Raw genomic sequence first — 25,610 nt, 5'->3', positions numbered from 1 at the left:
CAAAATTTTCAATGCTCCATCTTTCCCCCTCCTACATCGATTTGTCTCTTATTGCCATTATCTCTGTCTCTTCCCTTATCCTGTTATCTTTCTTAATTGCATTTGAACAAGAAGCAAGAAGTAAGGCAATGTGAATAATTCATCTTTGGCCTGGAGTAAACAAGAATGACAACACCCTTCCCGCTTTCAGAACCCCTCTTATACATGAAAACACAAGATGATTGAAATAATGTCAACAATATTTGTTATAATACCTATCCGGTCTGACTTTTGTGTATTCATGGAAATATATACACATTTCAGATTTCCGTTAGTTTGTGCTAGGAATGGTATCTTTGTGGGCTTCACCATCTCCACCGTTGATGGGGTAACTTTAATGTTTGAAGGTGAAATAGGTATCTGATATGTAACATAGACCAACCTGTCATATTTGGTATTAATTTAATCAGATGAGCTCCCTTGTCATAAATATAGTTTGCACATCCTTAGGAGTTCAATTGAATCCCAAATATCTTATATTTAGTAAACTTGTTCAGACATGAAATGTCTTCTTGGCCATACCCTCTTGCTTTTCCCAGATCACTTGAGGAATTCCTTTTAAGCTATATTAAAAAAGGCTCTGCTTATTTCCACTGTCAAAAAGGGGGTGCGGATCTCGGGTTATAATCACCCCACCGGTTGCACTTAGATAACCCTGCTTCTAGACAAACACATAAAACAGGGCGGGGTCATTGTGGCCTGACCCGCCTAAAACAATACCATATATTTTTAAGATGTAACTTGTAACTCAAATGAACCTTCTGTGTGCTGAAGCGGTAGAATGCTGAGTATAGATAGAGCCTATCACCACAGTGTTGCTAAACAGGGAATTGTTTAACTCAGCCAGATGAGGCCTCTTCTAATAGGAAGATGGTTACCGTGAGTGGCCAAATTGGCCTTAAAAATGTGTGGTGCGGTGTCTGCTAAATAAAGATTCTATATTATTTAACAATGAGGAAAAGTTTTTCTGACGGTATTTAGCAACGTTTTAATGAACACATTTTTAGAAAGCAAAAAGGGTAATAATGCACAGCAAAAATTGGTAACATTTTCTTTAAATAGAAAGCGGAGACATAAGATTATCAGTAGAGAAGCAGCAAGAGAACCTTGGGTTCAAGATTAAAAATGTAGTGACACCCCCTTGTCCAGGGATGGCCAACATCAGTCCTCAAGGGCAACCAACAGGTCAGGTTTTCAGGAGATCCCTGCTTCAGCACAGGTGTTGCTGCTTTTCGACTGAGCCACTGATTAAGCCACCTGTGCTGAAGCAGGGATATTCTGAAAACCTGACCTGTTGGTGGCCCTTGATGACTGGAGTTGCCCACCCCTGGACTAGTGCTATTACACTATGGCCGATGCTTACAGTAATCCAAAATGAAAAAAGGTTGCCTGTTTGGTTCCCTGATGGATATTTAATGTTCACAGACAAAGTGGATGTTGGGTAAAATGTAATTGATACTTTGTAGCACCCAAGGGTGAGTTTGTAACCTACATCATGTCTCTATTTTCTCCCTGTTCCTTGGGAACACCATCCGATTGTAAGCTCTTTGGTCCGGGATTAGGCACAGCATATTTAATGGAGCCATGAATTAACATGGAGTGGTTCTTGACATGTAAAAGTTTGGTTACCCTGTCTGAAGGTGGCACGGCCTGTACACATCATAAACAAACTGAAGCGCAGTTAATCTGTTGGCGGTACAATAACACCTATATCCCAGGCTTCCGGAGCCCTCCGCCACCGCAGACATGGAATTACAGTAATAGTTAATATTATAATCACAGTAACTGACTGGGAGACCTGCTCTGCTATGATAGCAGAGAGCCATAGAAACAAGCTGGTGCCTCTGTCCTTTTCCTTACTACCTGCATGAAATAAAGTTGTTATTAACATTGCTGTTGTAGTGCTTGATACCACTATGGACACATTGCGGCTTATTCCCCTCTGTTGTGGTGCGGTTACGCCATGCATGTGCTGGGGCTGTCCTTTAGCATTCATCTCTGAGCCCAAAATCTGAAAAGATTAACCCGCTCGGTGCCGGATTGCATTGCAGGCTCGAGTGGCAAAAAGGGGTTAAATCTATCTAGGGATTCTAGATGCAGATTGAATCAATTAGATCAAATCATTTCCCCAATCTGCAGGAGGCTTTGTGCCCTATTAGATCAGGGATGGGCAACTCCAGTTCTCAAGGGCTACCAACAAGTCAGGTTTTCAGGATATCCCTGTTTTAGCACAGGTGGCTCAGTCATAATGTTTGAGTCACCTGTGCTGAAGCAAGGATATCCTGACAACCTGACCTTTTGGTTGCGCTTGAGGACTACAGTTGCCCACCCCTGTATTAGAGACTTATTTTCAAAAATTACGTTTATCCAATTAATTTCCCACTCCAACAGGGAGGGGGGGAGCGGGGCCATGGGGGGATTTTGGTACCCATTGTATCACCAGTGTAAATAATCACTTTGAATCCTCTTTAGCCTTCCACAGGTTATGCACCATGTATTTACTTTGTGATACCTATCTATCCAATTCTATAATGTATCACAGTCAATTTGGTGCAGAATTCAAGTTCGTTGCATCATTTGTACCAGTTTTTGCACCATGTGCTTGCAATGATCGGAGGAGTTAGGGGAGGAGTTAGGGGAGGAGTTAGGGGAGGAGTTACATGACGCAGCGATTATAATGAGATGGAACCAACTCTTCCTTTCACTTGCCTCAAATCCCTTTCTTACAGCTGATGCAAACAGAAAAATGGAGCATTGTCCCGAAAACTTCCAAGATGTGTTCAACCAAAGGTTGGGCGTCTTTTTAGAAAGGAAAGGTATACAGGGATAGACCAAATAAGTAAACACGGGAAGGATGTGGATCCAGGGATTAATCCGATTGCCAATACTTGGAGTCAGGAAGGAATTTATTTTTCCCCTTATGAGATATCATTGGATGATATGACACTGGGGTTTGTTTTTGCCTTCCTCTGGATCAATAAGTAAGTATAGATATAGGATAAAGTATCTGTCATCTAAATTTAGCAGAGGTCGAACTTGAAGGACGTACGTCTTTTTTCAACCTCACCTACTATGTAACTTCCTTGCACTTTCTTTACGTTGATAAATCCCCCCCCCCCTGTGGGCTGTCCCTGCATCTCCTGCACATATTTCCGGGATGTCTCTTTCCTCACCCCTCTCCTCTCTGTTCCTCTGTCCTCCTCTCATGTGGAAGCACCCGTATGTTTCTCTTGCTTGCTCCTAATTCGTCCTAAAAATGAAAGCAATTAATTGGGCCATCCAGTCGGAGGATTAAAAGCAGGCTTTTATAATGAGAAAACAGGAACAAGCGATTCTGTCGGTAGAGCTGGCAAATCCCACGTTGAGCGAGGGCAAATAGCTGAGGATTTAACGCTTCGATCCCCATGTCTATTGTAGCGTTGTATGAAAGTGCAGAGTATCTGTGTATATACCATCATGCACAAAGTCACACTGGAGTGGTTGAGCAAGAAGAGAATTAATGTTCTTGAGTGGCCCAGTCAAAGTCCTGAGTATAGATAGACGAATCCCCCCAAATCCGTTTCCCAGATTTTCTTCCATTTTCTCAAAACAATTAGGTGTGAAATCCGCAAACGGATTTGGTCGGTTTTAATCCAGATTCATAAAAAAAAAAAAAAACGCCATTGGATACAATCCGTTGACGGATTTGTAGAATCCAATCCATTGGCTGATTCTTAAGAGTCCGTCAATGGATGGCGGAATCCGCGGAGCGCATTGGTTATAATAAAAAAAATTAGCGAAACGCGACTCGCCCTTTTTGAGATGGATCCGCTGAAATCCGCGGACCAAAGGATCCGGACGATCCGCCCCCAAAAATTTGCCCATCTCTAGTGCCGGCTTGAATCCAATCGAACATTTATGGCGAGACTTGAAGATTGCCGTCCATCGACGATCCCCAACAAACGTATCAGAACAGGATCAATTTTCCCGTGAAAAATGGGCAACAATTTCATCATCCGTCTGTGCAAAGCTAGGAGAGACCGATCCAAAAAGACTCATAGCAGTAATTGTTGCAAAAGGTGCGTCTACGTAGTACTGACTTAAGGGGCTGAATACTTATGCAACCAGTAAATGTTACGCTTATATTTTTCTTTTGCTGACATTTGACCTGCTCCTCATATAACCGTGTTCAGCTTAAAGCTGCTGTTGCAAAAAATAAAAATTCCATTCAATATGCGCATCAATACAATCTGCACACTGACAAGTGATTAGCTAAGTTGCTGATCGATCCGTTCTCCTGTGATCGATTAGCAATGATTCGGCTCGTGGTTCTTTAAATCACTGTTAATGCTGCTAAAGAGTGTCCCAAAATGCAAAGTTCTCTGGGAAAGATCATGTGACCAGGCAGGCACTATATACAATGGGTGCGCTGCGAGAGAAAGGGCAAAAGGGGTGTGTGCCAGAGCCTGTCTCAGAAGAGGAAGGCTAGTAGAGAAGGAGAAAAACTGAAAGAGCACTACTGTAGGTATCAAAAAAGTAGAAAGGAGGGTGCGTATCCCATAAAAAGATTATTTATACCTTGAGAAAGCGCTCTGTGAAGCGTGAAACGTTGGTAGGGCTCTCCATTGCCCTGTTTTTCCATAACCAATAAATAATCTTTTTATGGGATACACACCCTCCTTTCTACTTTTTTGATACCTACAGTAGTGCTCTTCCAGTTTTTCTCCTTCTCTACTAGCCTACCCCTTGGACGGAAGCACACCTGGGGACCCCTCACCTTTGGATTGCATGGACTGTGCAGCACTCAGAGTGAGTCAATCGCTTGCTACATGTTTTCCTGTTCAGGACTTTATTTAGACAATTGGTACGTTATAGGGTGTTATTATGCTCAATCTTCCTGGTGTTATTGTTAACTACAGCTTCACTTATTAGTGAGCTTACCATCCGGAGCTGCAACCCAGTACCTGTCTTCTATCAAGTTTATTGTTAGGGGTCCCCCCTACAAGTATCTGGTTATTCATTCATTCATTTATCTTTCTGTTGGGGTCTTTAGCATTACGCAGTCACATGGTCTGTCAGAAGAGGAAGGGGATGTGACTTTGTACATGGTTGCTATAGAAACAAAAATGCTTGTTACATTAGAATACATTTAAAATGTCTTTAATTTTTTTTTTTTTTAAATGCTACAAGTATTTTCCCATCATACAGAACTGATTTATTTTAAGAAAAAAGCACAAATGTAGGATATTGCTTGAACTGCAGCTTTAACCAGTACAGCTTTGTAGCTTAGAATAAAAAAAAGTTTGTTTGCAAAAAAATGTGCATAAATTGTTTGTAATTCAACAACATGTGACATTATTGGTAGTGGGTGAATACTTCTGCAAACCACTGGATATATGTATCGCTCCATGACTTGAAGTTAGGGTAACAATACTCCTGCACTAGGCCTGTGCCAGCTGCCTAACTGCATATCATTAGAAAGGTTGGTTTCAATTCTGCGTTGATTGGTTGACAGTCGGAAACTTCAGCTAATTAGAGGAGATGGGGGGGGGGGATGATATTGAACATTGTTTTAAATACTTTGCAATCAAATAAATGAATATATTTTGCCCATCGATAAGTCACCGATTAATGGTCACATTGCTTCACAATTTCCTTGGCTAACCGTGAAATGCATCTATGGATAATACTTTTAAGGTCTAAAAAATATTGGCCCAGACTTACTAAGCAGTGCTAAGCCACTGGACAGGGAACGCTAACTCCAGTCCTCAAAGGCCACCAACAGGTCAGGGTTTATAGATATCCCTTCTTCAGCACAGGCGGCTCAATCAGTGGCTCAGTCAATGACTGAGCCACCTGTGCTGAAGCAGGGATATCCCTAATACCTGGACTGTTGGTTGGTAAGCAGTGCTAAGCCACTGGACAGGGAACGCCAACTCCAGTCCTCAAGGGCCACCAACAGGTCAGGTTTTATAGATATCCCTGCTTCAGCACAGACGGCTCAATCAGTGGCTCAGTCAATGACTGAGCCACCTGCGCTGAAGCAGGGATATCCCTAATACCTGGCCTGTTGGTTGGTAAGCAGTGCTAAGCCACTGGACAGGGAACGCCAACTCCAGTCCTCAAGGGCCACCAACAGGTCAGGTTTTATAGATATCCCTTCTTCAGCACAGGCGGCTCAATCAGTGGCTCAGTCAATGACTGAGCCACCTGTGCTGAAGCAGGGATATCCCTAATACCTGGCCTGTTGGTGGCCCTTGAGGACTGGAGTTGTCCGTCCCTGCCGTAGGACATCTTTTGGCAGCTCGCTTTGTGACATTTTGTAGAACATTTGAGCGATGTTCACGCCCTTGTGACGGTTTCTCAGAGATTTGTAGTTCGGGGGAGTTTGCATATTTAAGAGATCGGTGTGCACAGTTAGCATTTTCTCCACCCTAGGCCCGGATCTACAAAACGGTGCTAAGCATTAGCACGCCTCGGCTCTGAGTCACATGAATGGGAGGGAGGAAAGGCGTGCTACTGCTTGGCAGCCTTTTGCATATTGGTGCCGTAGTGTGTTTTTTACGCTCGCTGTTCATGCCACGAGAGAGATTCTTGAGCGATATGTTGCTGATTTTAGCCCAGATTCACTAAAGGATGCTAAGCTTTAGCACACACTAACTCTAATTCATTTCAATGGGCGTTAAGGCGTGCTAAAGCTTCGCACGTTTTAGTGAATCTGGGCCTTTGTGACAATTTAGTGCATCTTAAAAAACACTATGGCTAATTCAAGTGAGTGGACCTTTAGACCAGGTCCCCGCTGGCTTCTGCAGCGCCCACTGTGGCAGACGCTGCAGGGACAAGATCCGCCCCACAATGGGGCCGGGACCGCTGCGAGGGGGGGCGCCGCGCCGACAGTTTCTCCTGCTCTCAAGAAAATTGAGAGGAGGACTCGAGACGGAGCGCTAGGCCACGCCCCTCCGGTGGTTCAGCCAATGAGGGCGAACCTGCCGGGTGATGTCACGGCCGCGCACCCGTCACGCCCACCTGTCTTTTTCCCTGCATCTTACTGCAGACCGGGGGAACTCGGCTGCACGCGCGCCTGCCTCACAGACGCGCGTGCAGCGCAGGCACTGGGGCCGTTGCCTTAGGCGTCTTTGGTTTTACATGGTGGCTCAGCCCCACTTATTATATAGGCCCCTTTGCGTCTGTAATCCTAATTAGATGATGTGCACTTTTGACGATACTGATTTGCCCGTATGTGCCAATGCAATTTTGTTTTGGAGCCAAACTGATGCAAGGAGAGTTTTTTTTTTATCGTGTGTCTCGAAGTGCTAATGTATTTAAGTGCTCTGCTCTAATTTCCCCCCTGGGTATCAGGGTGCAATTTGTGGATTTGGTCTGCAGAGTTACATGCCGCTGCTTACATTGCAAGGGGGCCCAGCCCAACGTCTGGATATTTCACTTCTTTCTCATCTCAGCACCAATTCTGTGGTTGCGTCAACAATTTGCATGAAATGTGAGAAATACCTGCGAGTAGCAAACAGGGCACTTTGTCGAAATAAACGTTTGTCTGTGTCGATGCATTTTAGATTCCTGTCTCGTTAGAAAAAAAAAACAGTTATTGCACAGTTAACATATTTAAAGGGGCAGTTCCATGGCGCAGGTCAACATTTTATTTTTTAAACAATTTATGAATGTAATTTGGCTTATTAAGAAGGATTCAACCGCCCCAAACAACATAACAATTTATCTATGCTTCTTATCACCAAAAAACATTAGAAAATCATTCTAAAAAAAGCCCAAAGCATTTGTTTACCATGAAAATGTTAAAAGTTGAAAACCTTAATTTGAAATACAAATATATTATATTATATTTAAATTATATTATATATTATATATTTTTCACTCTGGTCCTAGGAGGGACTGGCCCTTTAAAGAGGCAATCCCAGTGGCACTTACAAAAAAAATAAAATATATTTTTTTTGTTTTAATATTATGCAGCCTTTGATTACCTTTATAGAAAACGAATTACCTAAACTTCCGATCAATTCATTCTCCCGTTATCAATCAGCGAAGATCCTGGGTTTACTAAATGGCTGCCTTTCAGCTTCAATCAATCCTTCAGTCAGTGTAACTCAGCAGCTACAATGTATCCTTATATTACTAAGGTAACATTCTCTATTGTTAAAGTTTGCAGCTCAAACTGCTGGGAATATTGGCAACAAATTATCACCAACAGCAAGTGTTACAAAAGTTTTGCACTGCTGGGGAGGTGGGCTAAAGCCTGCTATAGAAATCAAAGGATGCTCAGTGTATTAAACCTCATTAAAAATGGCATTAAGAGTTGAATCAAAAATATGTAGTAAGTGTTATCGAATACTACAGAACTGATTTATTTTAAAACACGCACGTAGGATATTGGTTGGATTGCTCCTTTAACAATATATTAATCATTTAGCAACTTGCTACACTGTATCGAATCTGCTCTGTTTCATTCCATTGTATTTTTTAAAGGATAATTCCCAGTGTTTTCTGCATTGTTCTAATTAGTTTGGGGAATATATCCTTGTGTGAGTCTGTATGATTCTAATGACATTGTGAGATTGTTTTTGTATTGTTGGCTGAGCCATAAAATGTATTACAATTGTACAAATATATATATTGGTTAATCTTGGAAGCAGACACTTAGGATGCGATAGCTAATCACTCTCACGCTGCGAGGGATTAGTACAGCATGCTGGAGGAATAGGCCTGCAAACATTATATAGGACACAGATTTTTCTAAAGGGAGGATTGAAGTTTTACAAGTAGGTCACTGGGCTAAAGTAAGTTAATCAACTAGTGACAAACTACAGAACTTTACTTTTATATATACAATGTTATTGTTGCAAAAAAAATAGTAATATATCATGGCTACTAGTAGCAGCCATGGGGCAGTTTGTGCACAATGCAAAATTATAGTTTAAAGCTGCAGACCAAGCAATATCCTACATGTGTGTTTTTTTCCGTTCTGTATGATGAGAAAATACTTGTAGTATTAAAAAAAAAAAAAAAAACTCTGAATGACATGTTTAATGTATTATAATGTAGCAAGCATTTTTTGTTTCTATAGCAACCATTTACAAAGTCACACCCCCTTCATCTTCTGAAACAGGCACTGGCACACACTTCAGAATTCATCCGGCTGCTTCTGTCTTCTGTCACATCATCAATAAACACTAGTGACCCAGTGTCATTGTAAGCCATGATGCCCATGCCATCACACTGCCTCCACCATGTTTTACAGATGATGTGGTATGCTTCGGATCATGAGCCTTTCCAAGCCTTCTCCATACTTTTTTCTTCCCATCATTCTGGTACAGGTTGATCTTAGTTTCATCTGTCCAAAGAATGCTGCTCCAGAACTGGGCTGGCTTTTTTAGATATTGTTTGGCAAAGTCTAATCTGGCCTTTCTATTCTTGAGGCTTATGAATGGTTTGCACCTTGTGGTGAACCCTCTGCATTTGCTCTCGTGAAGTCTACTCTTTATGGTAGACTTGGATAATGATATGCCTACCTCCTGGAGAGTATTCTTCACTTGGCTGGATGTTGTGAAGGGGTTTTTCTTTACCATGGAAAGGGTCCTACGATCCTCCACCACTGTTGTCTTCCGTGGACGTCCAGGCCTTTTTGTGTTGCAGAGCTCACCAGTGCGTTCTTTTTTTCTCAGAACGTACCAAACTGTTGATTTGGCCACTCCTAATGTTCCTGCTATCTCTCTGATGGGTTTTCTTTTTTTTTTTGCAGCCTAAGGATGCCCTGTTTCACTTGCATTGACACCTCCTTTGACCGCATGTTGTGTGTTCACAGCAACAGCTTCCAAATGCGAATGCCACACCTGGAATCAACTCCAGACCTTTTACCTGCTTAATTGATGATGAAATAACGAAGGAATAGCCCACATCTGTCCATAAAACAGCTTTTGAATCAATTGTCCAATTACTTTTGGTCCCTTAAAAAGAGGGGTCTACATATTAAAGAGATGTTATTCCTAAACCCTTCCTCCAATTTGGATGGGAATACCCTCAAATTAAAGATGATAGACTGCACTTTAAGCGCCTATTTATTATTTAACTGTAACTTAAATTTATTTTGGTACACAGCCGAAATAACAAAACTTGTATCAGTGTCCAATTATTTCCGGACCTAACCGTATGTATATACTTATATATAGCGCTATCCAGCTACATACAATAGCGCTTCACAGCAGTAATACACGTGACATAATAATTTATGGGAATAAGCGCTTCAGACATAAAAGTAACTTTAGGAGGAGTCCCTGCCTCGAAGAGCTTACAATCTAAGTGGTAAGTGGGGAGAACTTAGAGACAGTAGAAGGATGTTCTGGTAAATGTGTCTGCAAGGGGTGAAGGTCAGTGCATCCGAGATGTATGCGATCAGCCAGCGGAGCTACCCATGTGCTTCGTTACAGAGGTGTGTTTTAAGATAGGCCTTAAAGGTGGAGAGAGAGGGTGCCAGTCGGATATTGAGCGAAAGGGATTTCCAGAGGCGTGGGGCAGTGAGTGAGAGGTTTTAGGCGGGAGAGAGCGTTGGATACAAAAGGGTTAGACATAAGACATTCTTATGCAGAACGCAAGAGTCGGGCAGGTGTATAGCGAGAAACTAGCGCTGAGATGTAAGGAGAAGCAGAAGAAACAAAATGTCAACTACTTTACAAAAATCTTTATTAGTATATGTTTAAGAAAAGGTAAAAAAAAAACAATGTATATATAGATTCTTTTTTAAAAGGACGGGGAGTACTTCATATTTTGTGAGTGTCGTCTGCCTTTAAATAAGCAAACATAGCTGGCCTTCCAAGATGGCAGCTGTTTACCAATCTTCTTTGCGGAGAGACGAGAGGAGGTTGCTAATGATAAGGGAGTTGGAGATCTGATACGAAACATAAGCCAGGCTGCACCAGCTGCCGAATAACCGGGGAAGCGCGCGTCTCCTGCAGGGGCAGGCGTCTGCAGTCCGGCTGCATAACTAGGCCAAGATAAATGACATCACATAACGGCTTGAACTATTTCCGACTGTTATACGAGCCGGGGCGGCTGAGTGAAGGAACGTTGGAGTCGGTTGTGTTCAAGCCATTGTAATAGTGCTGAAAGCAAACATTTGGCTGTTTTGGTTGACCGCGGTGGTTAAGGAAGACAATGGCGCGGTTAAAGCTGTTTACACAAGGTCTTATTTTGTGACCTAACATTTTGAAAACAACTTGACAATGTCACTCTATTCCCTCGACAAACGTAATCATGTTTTAAACAAACATTGAGCTGTTTTGGCTTCTTTAGAAATGGAAAATTGGCTGCTGGATGCCTGTCAGTCACGTTTTACTCATCCTGTAGCCAAGGGGTGCTCAAACTTTTCCCCGTGCGCACCCCTGTCTGCTCTCCTCTGTGGCTCGGGCCCCCCGCCCCCCTGCTTGGCTCCGGCATCAAATGACCCGCGGGGTCATGTGACGTCACGTTGCCATTTGATGCCGGGTTACCATGACGACGTGTCGCTGGAAGGTAAGTGTGTTATAGAAGCCTCGCGCGGTCCCCCGGCATTTCATTTAAATGCCTTGGGGGAGAAAGCGGGGACCTCTATAACTGCTGCGTCCCCCCCAGAAAATCTTGCGCCTCCCCTGGGGGGCACGCCCCCCCAGTTTGCACACCCCTGCTCTAGCCCAGGGGTGCTCAACTCCAGTCTTCAAGCCCCCCCCGCACCACGTCAAGCTTTCAGGATATCACTGCTTCAGCACAGGTGGCTCAATTAGTCCCAGCTTCAACAGAGGTGGTTCAATCAGTCCCTGCATTATCAGTCCCAGCATTATCCCTGCATTCAGCACAGGTGGCTCAATCAGAGGCTCAGTCTTTGTGCTGAAGCTGGGATATCCTGAAAATCTGACCTGGTGGGGTGGAGGGGGGGAACTGAGGGCTGCAGTTGAGCGCCGCTGCTCTAGCCCATCCTGCCCCTACTAGAAGGCAAATAAATATAAGGAAGGAGGCGGTAGGGGTCTTTGGATAGAAGTGAAAAAATAAGTGCGCAACTACAAACAATTCAAAAGTGAAGTGATGATGTGTGATAAATAAAAATGTGACCTTGTAAATACAAAATGATTTAAGGAGCGTCTGCAGCTGTGGCACCAGGGATGGCTCAGGTACCCCCTAATTAGACAGAAAATACAAAAAAACACAGCGCACAACGCTCATAGTGCATTAAAAATTATATTCGTAACCAAACCAAAGTGAGGTAAGTATTAAGCGTACATTAAAACAGATTAATCAGGCATGTCAAGGGTTAATGTTACCCATGCACCAATCAGGACGCCAGTGGAGATGTCATCGGTTAAGGCACACGTAGCTCTCCTTGTCACGATCGCTCGATCTCCGGATAAGGCCTGAATGGTCTCCGGCAAGGTGGTATGCAGTTCAGCCAGCTCGTGATACAGACGAGTAGTGTCCGCAGGTTAAGCGGTCTCTGCTGCAGCGGGACACACGCTGTTCAGCTCTCTGGTCCGGCGCTTCCGGGTTGGTGACGTCACTCGGCGGCGACATCACGTCGCGATCTTTCTAAACACCGAGTTGGCTCGCAAAGGAGGGGTGCAAAGTCCAGGGTTCACAGGGTGATTAGTTCCAACGCGTTTCGAAACCACAGGGGTCTCTTCATTTGCGAGCCAACTCGGTGTTTAGAAAGATCGCGACGTGCTGTCGCCGCTGAGTGACGTCACCAACCCGGAAGCGCCGGACCAGAGAGCTGAACAGCGTGTGTCCCGCTGCAGCAGAGACCGCTTAACCTGCGGACACTACTCGTCTGTATCACGAGCTGGCTGAACTGCATACCACCTTGCCGGAGACCATTCAGGCCTTATCCTGAGATCGAGCGATCGTGACAAGGATGGTAGGGGTCTTTGCCTGTGAAAACTCCTGTTCAATCAAACTTCTCCATGCCTCAGCTGAGAGGTATCTAATTTTGTAAACAAGATGTTACTCACCCGGATTTAGTACCCTAAACATGTCACTACCATTGGTCCATTTATGGATGGGTTCCCCCTTTAAAAGACAGAAAGAGAGTTGGCTCAGATTCAGAAGGTTTACCAGATATATATTTTAATGACAAGTATCACTTTTTCGTTTTCACCATTACTAATTATATAATTTCTTTTTTCTTTAGAACAACATTTTTTTGGGGCTGTTTTTTTATGGTAAAGAAAGACACAATTCCCCAAAATACAAAGTAGGACTCTACTAAGGCTGAGTCCCCGCTGGCCGCAGCTGCGCTCATGAAGATGCGTGCGCTGCACACAAAGTACAGCCCTCTGTGGGGCAGGCCCCAGTCGGCGTGTGTGGGAGCGCGCAAATACCTTGCCTTATAACCGGGCAAAACCCGGTATATCTGTTGAAATGGCCCCAGCACTTCCAAATAGAGTTATATATAATGAGATATTTATTTAGATTACAAACTCTTTGGGGGCATGGATTCCTTTCCCTAATGTTACTTGTATGCCTGAAGAACTTATTCCCATGATGGGTTATATTATTATGTCACTGGTATTACTGCAGTCACGTGCTATGTACATGGATGGAGCTACACAAATAAAGGTATACATACTTACATATTTATTTCAAATCATAATAAAAAGGAACCAAAAAAATAGTTTGGGGCCTTTTTTTTATTATGATTTTAAATAAATATAGAGATGTTTTAACTCCATTTAGAAATGCTGGGACCATTTCTGCAGCAATATATGTGTAGCCCTGGGTAGATTTGGGCTATAGGTCTGCCCTCCTCCTGGCGTTAATATCTAGTAAGGGCAGGTTTGCCAGGAGCAATCATGGGTTTTCCCCACACATGCAGTGCAGTGAGTCAGTGAAGGTAGTGTTATCAGGCCTTGTGTCCAATTAGAGACACAGGGGTAGTGCTTACTGGAGCTGTACTTAATGCATTGTACTTCCTGATTTAGCCAGGTGATCTCTACCTTTGAGAGAAACAGGTTCACCCGTACTAAGCTGTCAGGGCTCTTGCAGGCTTGAGGCCCTCCCTCCGGGAAGAGGTTGGGAACCATACCTCCTATCCCACCAAGGGATAGGGGAAGAGCAAGGACCACTCTCTGTGCTCTTTGGCTGGGAGTAGGATCCAGGGACATCCTGAGGGTGGATACCCTAACAACTAACTGCTGTAATCTGTGACTGCTGCTGAATCAAGGAAGATCAAATAAAGATCCTGTGTTTTTACCTATACCTTCCTGGCCTGAGACTGAAGTCTATTGGGAGGAGGGGGACGAGAGTTCTTTTGCAGAGACTTCACCCCATGCACCTGGGGGCTGCAGAAGATGGAGGCACTGCACCTGTGAGTAGAATTTGGGCAAGACCCCAGACCCCTGTCCTGTTATTCCCCTTTACCATCATGCGGGAGACCCAGGGCCCCCTGTTACCAGCAGGTATGTACCACACAAAGCCATGTAACCAGAGTAGCATTTCCCCTAGGAGACCCTATGTGAGATTGGGTGGGGAAACAGGGTTACATATGTTTCCTTGGGGGCAGTTTCCTTTTGATGGGCCATCATTGTCTAGGCCAGCGGTGCGCAAACTGGGGGGCGGGAGATTTGTCTGGGGGGTAGAGACAGGGGGGCGCGGGCAGTTGCAGATGTCCCGCGCTCCTCCCCAAAGCATTTAAATTAAATGTCTGTCTGTTTGTTTCTGCTACACATTGCAAGCAAAATAACACATCATAACACACCATAAGGCTGAGTCCATGCTGCCGCAGACCACGCAGAGGCGTCCGCGCAGCATGATCACCTTGCCTTAAGGCATTGACAGCGCCCATAGACCACGCGCGACAGAAGGAGGGGGCACGCGTTGCTCGAGGAATCAGTTGAACCGGATTTCTCGGTGCGACGGGCAGGTCGCGTGAGCAGTTCGCCCAATGAACCAGCTCCGTGACATCACTGACACGCCCCTAGACACGCCCCAGGACGGCACGTCTGGCATGTCCGTAAAATGCACACGCTTCCCGCGGGTGACGTCACGGACACGCACGGGGGAAGGCTTTATGGACTCAGCCTAACACACCATAACATTTAATGGAGCAGCTCAGTGAGCAGAGGCACTGCTCCGAAAACCATGGCAGACTTTTAAGCAAGGGGGCCTGGTCCAAATCCTTGGGTCAGCTCCTTGTGACCTTGGGCAAATAACCTGATCTTTATCTCCATGTGCCTCAAAAAACAGAGGCTGGAAGCTCCCTGGGGCTGGGACTCATGCCAGCAAAAACTCTATGTTCAGTGCTGCTTACACATGAAATGATTATTATTATTAATGCTGCAAGAAATGCCGGGGTGTTTTACAGGATCACAAAAGCAGAAGTGGGATTATTACATGCACACTTACTCTTGTATTTTCTTGTGATGTCTGAACTAGCATTTTTCTTTCCCCCCCCCCAAAATACAGATGTTTGTAGTGATAATCTCGCAGATAAAGGCAAAGTGACGTGGGGTGCAGGCCATGCTTAACTGGCTAATAAGAAAGTTATCATCCTTTATTTTGTTTCAATAAAAAAAAGTGACGTTTAAAGCCATCTGCAAAGTTTTTTTGCATGTACCAAGATTTCTAGGCAGACAGAAAGAGGAATACAGAAGATGACCCAGCGCTGAATACTGGTATTAACAGGAGAGGAAGCAGAGAGAGGGGAGAGGAGAGGAAGCAGAGAGAGGGGAGAGGAAGCAGAGAGAGGGGAGTCTGCAGTCACTGGGGTGAAAAGCCTGAGAAAAATTACAAGAGGTCTCAGGGGAGATGTGAGCGCTTGGACCGTGCACAAGATGCTGGAGCAGCTGAATTCACAGGAGTTGCACTAATTCCCACGCAGTCACCTTGTGGGAGAACTGTGCTCTCTGGATTTCACTTTGCGGCCAGCTGCTTTAAAACCCACTCCCCCACCGCCCTCTAAAATACATCACAGGATACAGTCCTCTTCTAAAAGGCATAACCTTGCTCTAGAGATGGAGTTGTTCAATATCTTTCTGTCTGGACGTGGTTGGGTTCTGTGATTATCCCAGGCAACCCATCCCTGAATTTCTGGACTCTGTATCTCAGGAGTGGGGGGGGGGAAAAGGCAGAAGGATGTGGAAAACAGGGTTACAGAGCGTGGGGCCAGCAGTTTAACAATGCAACAAATGGAATAAAGCCAATTTAACCAGATTGCTGTTTTAAGAACCTTACATATTCCATCAGCTCTCAGATGTCTCCTGTACCTTAGCTCTGGAAAACTAAGTGGAAAGAATCACTGTGGCCAGCCCACTGCAGGACTCACGGATCTCCCTCACACATGTGGTGCATTGGCAGTGTGGTGTATAACAGGGGACTGCCCTAATGTTTGGGGCAACACAGATTTTACCATTTCAAAGCAACATCTGCCTCTTTCAATACTTTTGTTGGGCAATACAAGAAGGGCACACTGCCAGTGAGGGGGGCATCAGTGAATGCACATTGGATGGCTCCTTTACAATGTCTACCTCTTCAGAACAGCCAGCTGCTCTTCCTCTGGCTCGCATCTGATGTAACAGCGTTTCCTTATTTCAGTTCAGATGCAAATAACTTCTTTATATTCATTTTAAAGAAAGTGGACGGGACATTCTGAGGATAAAGTATTGAAAACGTCTTGTCGGGTTTTTTATGGGGATCTTTTTGCAGAAGAGATGATATATTTAATGCTATCGTCAAAAGAGAATACTCTCAGAAATGTAGAATGTTGCACTTTGTTTATTATGTTTTAAAGTTGCAATTCTGCAGTTTTACTTACCGAGTCCAGTTTTATACATTGGCTATAACTTGGTTTTCTTAACTTATTGTAAAACCTACATGTTTTAGGTTTAGACATAGTGACGAATAACCATATTGTGGGGACTATAAAATGCATCTTGTATGCATGTGCCCCTGACAATATATATATATATATATTATTTGTTCTGTGATATTGAATAGTGAAGTTAAACAGAAGGTAAAGGTATTTCTCGGCGGAATGTTCTCACTTGTTACAATGTTGCTAAGTGACGTTACAAAGACAAATATAACCGTGTTCTTTTGATTACTGTTCTGTACAGTAGGTAAAGAACACGAGGGGTAAATTAAAAAGGGAGTCAAAAAAGTAGGAAAAGTTGAAAGGAATTTAAAAGTAAGACAGGGTGTCCTTGTCATGTTGGGAGAGAATTAAGAAGTTTGCAGGCCACTAGGACAGGGCGACCAGTGTATTGCTAGAGATGTTAGTTATTAGCGAGGTAAAGGAGGGCACTTAGTCTTATTTTGTTAACTTCTTCAGGGTGACTTTTAATCATAGATGACTCTGCCATGTGTTGCATTATCCTCTGGTAGTGCAGGTGTTAAATCAGTTGTATGTGCTGCTGCCTGCTAATAAAACTGATGCTGGGATTATTCATGAGTCTGTGAATATTTCCTTATCACTTTATGGTTACATTTGCAGATCCAATAAAGAAAAAGCAGAAGTGGGCAGGTTGAGTAACTGTTCAGTTAACTGGTTTTCAGGGCAGTTTTTGTGATGTACTTTTAACTGATCTCGTTTTAAAGAGACGAGGAAGGGATGTGCCAACTGCAAGGGTGCACACGGGGTTGTAAACACAGCATTTACAGAATAAAGCAACGTACAACGGTGCTGGGCATGCATTTTTATTCTTTAACAAGCGCTATATCGACGTAGGTACTGGTTACATGGAACAATAGAAGGAGTTATTTTATGCACATACAGTATAATAATAATAATTGTAAGGCTAAATCCTGTCGTTGTGGAGGCGGACGTAGGCCCCTACCACATTTGCCTTATATACCCTCCTGCCTCTGACCGAAGTCCGCCTGTGTAATCTGTAACCACCATCCTCTCCATCCCCATTTTTTGGAACCTATACCTCTTTACGATTTGCTGCACATGCTAGAGGGGGGAGATGAGTTATTAAACAAGGGTGGGCCTCTGTGCTGTTGTGTTTACATTTGGAAACCATCTGCTGGATTCATTGCTCAATACCTCTGAGAGCCAAGCTAGAAAGGGCAGTCTTATTTCTCTTGCTTTCATGTAAACATGGATCACCGATGAGGATTATCATACACTGTAGTGTGAGTAGGGGGTTAGGATATTGGTACAGGTGATACTCAGCACAGTTACCTTTTTCATGTAAGAGGTTGCTCATTCCTTACCATGATTCTGTGTTTGTTTCTGAAAGGAAAAGGTATTGACAAGGAACAGTTATTGATTGGAAGCAGCTGTAGTGTCAAAGGTCCCTTTGGATATTGTGAGTGATGGATGTCAATGATTTTCCGTGAAGATGTTCTGTGTACCCTGAATAGCTTATGGATGTTGTTTCATATGAAGCCACAAAGTTTAATAAAGTCACTGTAATAAGAAGTGTTTGTCTAGTAGGACTAAGACGAACCATAAGGACTGTGTATAAACCTCGAATGTGACCAAGTATTTTATAACGATGGTTGCACAATAAAATACTTCAGGAACTTGGAAGACTCAACATGTGTCATAGCACTTAAGTCAAAATACTTGATACTTTAACAGAACTCGTGGACCTCAATTATAACCCGAGGAACGGTCTGTCGTATATATTTCATGTAATCTAGTTTGGGCCAGACTCAGGCTATTTGTCTGGTTCTTCCAACACGCTCAACACCTTCTCTGCCATGGAGAGCTTTTTCCGTCGTCATTTCAGCAAGTCATGTCCGGCTCACAGCGTCACGAGACCGAACATGGCCGCATCCAAAGTCAGGCGCAAGTCGGGAGCCGGAGCACCGTCATTGGGTTTGCTAGCCCAGCGGAGGTTGTCCGCTCAGACGTGTGAAGACGGAGCTTCGAGCAGGAGAAAAGAGGCTAAGAGGCGCAGGAAATCGAGCACGGCTCCAGTTAGAGTGAACCCGCGTTTCGCAGTGAAAGGCATCAAGAGACAGGCATTAAGGTCTGCGAAGATTCCCACCATGGAAGACATGCTGTGGGGGGTATGGTTGGATTGTAGGATGTTGAACGCTACTGATCCAGGACCCATTGATCAGGATAAGGAGGATGGCTTGTATTCCAGGCAAAGCTCATCTAGCAGCAGCAGCTCAGAGAGTGAAAGTGGCCCCCTGGGGATATCAAGGTTTGTAGATTTGGGGCAGGTAATATACAGTATGCATGTATGTATATCTTCCCTTATACAGCGCCATTTATGCACACGGCGCTTCACAGCAGTAATACACGTGACATAATAATATAAACACATCGTGGGAATAAGCGCGTCAGGCATAAAAGTAACATTAGGTAAAGGAGTCCCTGCCCCGAAGAGCTTACAATCTAAGTTAGCTTCTTATCCTTAGCCTCATGATCACTAAAATCAGGGTATGTAAAAAAAAGCATGGTGGTGCAGTTTAGTAAAGGTTTGGGAGATGGGAATAGCGCTGTATGATGTATTCTGACAGGGGCTGCTCCACTCCAGACCTCAATCCCCACCAACAGGTCAGGTTTTGAGGATGACTCTGCTTCAGAACAGGTGGCTCAATCAGGGACTCAGTCACTGATTGAGCCACCTGTGCTGAAGCTGGGATATCCTAAAAACCTGACCTGTTGGGGTGGGGGGGGGGGGGGGAGTCTTGGGGACTGGAGTTGAGCACCCCCTGTGTTATGGTATGGAAGGGTTAAGAAGTACTTTTTTTTATTGCAATCCTCTACTTCTTCCTCTTTAATTTAAGAAAAAAAGATTTATATTAAAAAGAAAGGGACTCCTTTTCTGTCCATAACAATCGCACGAAGTTCATGAACTAAAAGAGCTTTTCAGCCGTATAAAGCAGACCGGACACTACTTTTACTTAGTGACCAATAGGTAGCAGGCGCAGTGACTGATTCTACAATAAACTTCTCTTCTCGCCCGCAAGTTGCTCCACCGTTGGGCAGAAGAAGCGCACCTCATCACCCTAAGGCTGCGGTCCCAGTGATCACTGTGACACGCGCGCCCGGCGGGGGGGAGGGCGGGCAGCGCGTGCACAGCGCTAACCACGATCTGCGGTCTTTTTAGGAGAGAGGGAGCTTGTGACGGGAGGGGGCGTGGTCAGGGGTTTGCTGGGACGTAGCCATCATGTCACGCAGCTGGTTCGCCCTCATTGGGTGAACCGCCGGCGGGGGCGTGGCCACACCCCCGTCACATGGTCTAAACTCAATTTCATTGAGTTGTAAAAAACCTTGCAGTAGGGCGCAGCTGCACCTTCAGCGGGAAGGTGACTACTGGGCCCAGTCCCATTGAGGGGCGGTGCTTACACGCACAGCGCACGCCGCGCCGCGCGCTGTGGCAGTTACTGGGACCGCAGCCTCACGCTTATAGCGGGTTATTTATACAAGTCTACTGGCTGCAAAACATGGGCAAAAAACGCACTCGGTTTACACCAACGGAAACCCCATTCCAATTGGAACCAATAGACTTTTTGGTTTCCAAATGTGATACGGGTAGCTGAACCTGTTGTGTTCTGGTTTCATAGCTGGGAGATTTAAGTAATAATTGACCCACATAGACCTTGAAGGTCAGTTAACCCTTTGCTGCCAGAGAGGGTAAGCAATGCCCCATTTTGAAACAGGACTCTGATAACAGACCCTCACGCTGGTTCCCTGAGGAAGTCCTATAGCAGGAGCAGCCAACTCCAGTCCTCAAGGGCCTGTTGGTGGATTTTGAGGACTGAGCTTGGCCAGCCCGGACATATATCAAAGTTTTCCAAGCTGTTGCATTTTAGGGCAATACATTAGGAGATTTACGGGTTTCAATGGCAATTTGTCGAAATCTGGCACTGTTATTTTGCACTGGTTTCATATGTGTTTGTCAGCTTGGAGACTTTGGTAAATAACGCCCAGTGTTCAGGTAAATAACACCCAGTGTTCAGGTAAATAACGCCCAGTGTTCAGGTAAATAACGCCCAGTGTTCAGGTAAATAACGCCCAGTGTTCGGGTAAATAACACCCAGTGTTCAGGTAAATAACACCCAGTGTTCAGGTAAATAACACCCAGTGTTCAGGTAAATAACGCCCAGTATTCAGGTAAATAACACCCAGTGTTCAGGTAAATAACACCCAGTGTTCAGGTAAATAACACCCAGTGTTCGGGTAAATAACACCCAGTGTTTGGGTAAATAACACCCAGTGTTCAGGTAAATAACGCCCAGTGTTCAGGTAAATAACGCCCAGTGTTCAGCTAAATAACACCCAGTGTTCAGGTAAATAACGCCCAGTGTTCAGGTAAATAACACCCAGTGTTCAGGTAAATAACGCCCAGTGTTCAGGTAAATAACACCCAGTGTTCAGGTAAATAACACCCAGTGTTCAGGTAAATAACGCCCAGTGTTCAGGTAAATAACACCCAGTGTTCAGGTAAATAACACCCAGTGTTCAGGTAAATAACGCCCAGTGTTCAGGTAAATAACACCCAGTGTTCAGGTAAATAACACCCAGTGTTCAGGTAAATAACGCCCAGTGTTCAGGTAAATAACACCCAGTGTTCAGGTAAATAACACCCAGTGTTCAGGTAAATAACACCCAGTGTTCGGGTAAATAACACCCAGTGTTCAGGTAAATAACACCCAGTGTTCAGGTAAATAACACCCAGTGTTCGGGTAAATAACACTCAGTGTTCAGGTAAATAACGCCCAGTGTTCAGGTAAATAACCCCCAGTGTTCAGGTAAATAACACCCAGTGTTCGGGTAAATAACACCCAGTGTTCAGGTAAATAACACCCAGTGTTCGGGTAAATAACACCCAGTGTTCAGGTAAATAACACCCAGTGTTCAGGTAAATAACACCCAGTGTTCAGGTAAATAACCCCCAGTGTTCAGGTAAATAACGCCCAGTGTTCAGGTAAATAACGCCCAGTGTTCAGGTAAATAACACCCAGTGTTCAGGTAAATAACGCCCAGTGTTCAGGTAAATAACACCCAGTGTTCAGGTAAATAACGCCCAGTGTTCAGGTAAATAACGCCCAGTGTTCAGGTAAATAACGCCCAGTGTTCAGGTAAATAACGCCCAGTGTTCAGGTAAATAACGCCCAGTGTTCAGGTAAATAACACCCAGTGTTCAGGTAAATAACCCCCAGTGTTCAGGTAAATAACGCCCAGTGTTCAGGTAAATAACGCCCAGTGTTCAGGTAAATAACACCCAGTGTTCAGGTAAATAACGCCCAGTGTTCAGGTAAATAACACCCAGTGTTCAGGTAAATAACGCCCAGTGTTCAGGTAAATAACGCCCAGTGTTCAGGTAAATAACGCCCAGTGTTCAGGTAAATAACACCCAGTGTTCAGGTAAATAACACCCAGTGTTCAGGTAAATAACGCCCAGTGTTCAGGTAAATAACACCCAGTGTTCAGGTAAATAACGCCCAGTGTTCGGGTAAATAACACCCAGTGTTCGGGTAAATAACACCCAGTGTTCAGGTAAATAACGCCCAGTGTTCAGGTAAATAACACCCAGTGTTCAGGTAAATAACACCCAGTGTTTGGGTAAATAACACCCAGTGTTCAGGTAAATAACGCCCAGTGTTCAGGTAAATAACGCCCAGTGTTCAGGTAAATAACACCCAGTGTTCAGGTAAATAACACCCAGTGTTCAGGTAAATAACACCCAGTGTTCGGGTAAATAACACTCAGTGTTCAGGTAAATAACACCCAGTGTTCGGGTAAATAACACCCAGTGTTCAGGTAAATAACACCCAGTGTTCAGGTAAATAACACCCAGTGTTCGGGTAAATAACACTCAGTGTTCAGGTAAATAACGCCCAGTGTTCAGGTAAATAACCCCCAGTGTTCAGGTAAATAACGCCCAGTGTTCAGGTAAATAACACCCAGTGTTCAGGTAAATAACGCCCAGTGTTCAGGTAAATAACGCCCAGTGTTCGGATAAATAACACCCAGTGTTCAGGTAAATAACGCCCAGTGTTCAGGTAAATAACGCCCAGTGTTCAGGTAAATAACACCCAGTGTTCAGGTAAATAACGCCCAGTGTTCGGGTAAATAACACCCAGTGTTCGGGTAAATAACACCCAGTGTTCAGGTAAATAACACCCAGTGTTCAGGTAAATAACGCCCAGTGTTCAGGTAAATAACACCCAGTGTTCAGGTAAATAACACCCAGTGTTCAGGTAAAAAACGCCCAGTGTTCAGGTAAATAACACCCAGTGTTCAGGTAAATAACACCCAGTGTTCAGGTAAATAACGCCCAGTGTTCAGGTAAATAACACCCAGTGTTTGGGTAAATAACACCCAGTGTTCAGGTAAATAACACCCAGTGTTCAGGTAAATAACGCCCAGTGTTCAGCTAAATAACACCTAGTGTTTGGGTAAATAACACCCAGTGTTCAGGTAAATAACACCCAGTGTTCAGGTAAATAATGCCCAGTGTTCAGGTAAATAACACCCAGTGTTCAGGTAAATAACGCCCAGTGTTCGGGTAAATAACACCCAGTGTTCAGGTAAATAACACCCAGTGTTCAGGTAAATAACACCCAGTGTTCGGGTAAATAACACCCAGTGTTCAGGTAAATAACGCCCAGTGTTCAGCTAAATAACACCTAGTGTTTGGGTAAATAACACCCAGTGTTCAGGTAAATAACACCCAGTGTTCAGGTAAATAACGCCCAGTGTTCAGGTAAATAACGCCCAGTGTTCAGGTAAATAACACCCAGTGTTCGGGTAAATAACGCCCAGTGTTCGGGTAAATAACACCCAGTGTTCGGGTAAATAACACCCAGTGTTCGGGTAAATAACACCCAGTGTTCGGGTAAATAACACCCAGTGTTCAGGTAAATAACACCCAGTGTTCAGGTAAATAACACCCAGTGTTCGGGTAAATAACGCCCAGTGTTCGGATAAATAACACCCAGTGTTCAGGTAAATAACACCCAGTGTTCAGGTAAATAACACCCAGTGTTCAGGTAAATAACACCCAGTGTTCGGGTAAATAACACCCAGTGTTCGGGTAAATAACACCCAGTGTTCAGGTAAATAACACCCAGTGTTCAGGTAAATAACATCCAGTGTTCAGGTAAATAACACCCAGTGTTCGGATAAATAACACCCAGTGTTCAGGTAAATAACACCCAGTGTTTGGGTAAATAACACCCAGTGTTCGGATAAATAACACCCAGTGTTCAGGTAAATAACACCCAGTGTTTGGGTAAATAACACCCAGTGTTCAGGTAAATAACACCCAGTGTTCGGGTAAATAACACCCAGTGTTCAGGTAAATAACACCCAGTGTTCAGGTAAATAACACCCAGTGTTCGGGTAAATAACACCCAGTGTTCGGGTAAATAACACCCAGTGTTCAGGTAAATAACACCCAGTGTTCAGGTAAATAACACCCAGTGTTCGGATAAATAACACCCAGTGTTCAGGTAAATAACACCCAGTGTTCAGGTAAATAACACCCAGTGTTCAGGTAAATAACACCCAGTGTTCGGGTAAATAACACCCAGTGTTCGGGTAAATAACACCCAGTGTTCGGATAAATAACACCCAGTGTTCAGGTAAATAACACCCAGTGTTCGGATAAATAACCCCCAGTGTTCGGGTAAATAACACCCAGTGTTCAGGTAAATAACACCCAGTGTTCAGGTAAATAACACCCAGTGTTCGGGTAAATAACACCCAGTGTTCGGATAAATAACACCCAGTGTTCAGGTAAATAACACCCAGTGTTCGGATAAATAACCCCCAGTGTTCGGGTAAATAACACCCAGTGTTCAGGTAAATAACACCCAGTGTTCAGGTAAATAACACCCAGTGTTCAGGTAAATAACACCCAGTGTTCAGGTAAATAACACCCAGTGTTCGGGTAAATAACACCCAGTGATCGGGTAAATAACACCCAGTGTTCGGGTAAATAACACCCAGTGTTTGGGTAAATAACACCCAGTGTTCAGGTAAATAACACCCAGTGTTCGGATAAATAACACCCAGTGTTCGGGTAAATAACGCCCAGTGTTCGGGTAAATAACACCCAGTGTTCGGGTAAATAACGCCCAGTGTTCGGGTAAATAACGCCCAGTGTTCGGGTAAATAACACCCAGTGTTCAGGTAAATAACGCCCAGTGTTCGGGTAAATAACCCCCAGTGTTCGGGTAAATAACACCCAGTGTTCGGGTAAATAACCCCCAGTGTTCAGGTAAATAACCCCCAGTGTTCAAGTAAATAACGCCCAGTGTTCGGGTAAATAACACCCAGTGTTCGGGTAAATAACACCCAGTGTTCGGGTAAATAACCCCCAGTGTTCAGGTAAATAACGCCCAGTGTTCGGGTAAATAACACCCAGTGTTCGGGTAAATAACGCCCAGTGTTCAGGTAAATAACACCCAGTGTTCGGGTAAATAACAGCCAGTGTTCGGGTAAATAACAGCCAGTGTTCGGGTAAATAACACCCAGTGTTCGGGTAAATAACACCCAGTGTTCGGGTAAATAACACCCAGTGTTCGGGTAAATAACACCCAGTGTTCGGATAAATAACACCCAGTGTTCAGGTAAATAACACCCAGTGTTCGGGTAAATAACACCCAGTGTTCGGGTAAATAACACCCAG

At 44.2% G+C, this 25,610-nt stretch overlaps 1 protein-coding gene across 13 annotated transcripts in view; it reads left to right on the top strand.

Moving 5' to 3' along the window:
* The window catches only part of DGKI (diacylglycerol kinase iota), a 265,197-nt gene that overhangs the window by 70,779 nt on the left and 168,808 nt on the right, over positions 1 to 25,610 (top strand). For 3 of the 13 annotated variants that reach the window (XM_075602595.1, XM_075602593.1, XM_075602599.1), the window contains exon 1: positions 15,769 to 19,166. The exons of 5 other annotated variants lie outside the window; for them this stretch is intronic. In XM_075602595.1, coding sequence (XP_075458710.1) covers positions 18,715 to 19,166 — 452 coding nt within the window. In that variant the 5' untranslated portion in view covers positions 15,769 to 18,714. Of the gene's footprint in view, positions 1 to 15,766; positions 19,167 to 25,610 lie in introns of those variants that run through there. 5 more of the 13 variants (XM_075602597.1, XM_075602596.1, XM_075602601.1 and 2 more) reach the window with 3 other exon arrangements.

This window comes from Ascaphus truei, chromosome 5, assembly GCF_040206685.1.
Source record: "Ascaphus truei isolate aAscTru1 chromosome 5, aAscTru1.hap1, whole genome shotgun sequence".
Taxonomy (NCBI): domain Eukaryota; kingdom Metazoa; phylum Chordata; class Amphibia; order Anura; family Ascaphidae; genus Ascaphus; species Ascaphus truei.
The sequence above is the reverse complement of the archived record's forward strand: the minus strand, read 5'-3'. Positions and strand labels throughout refer to the sequence as shown.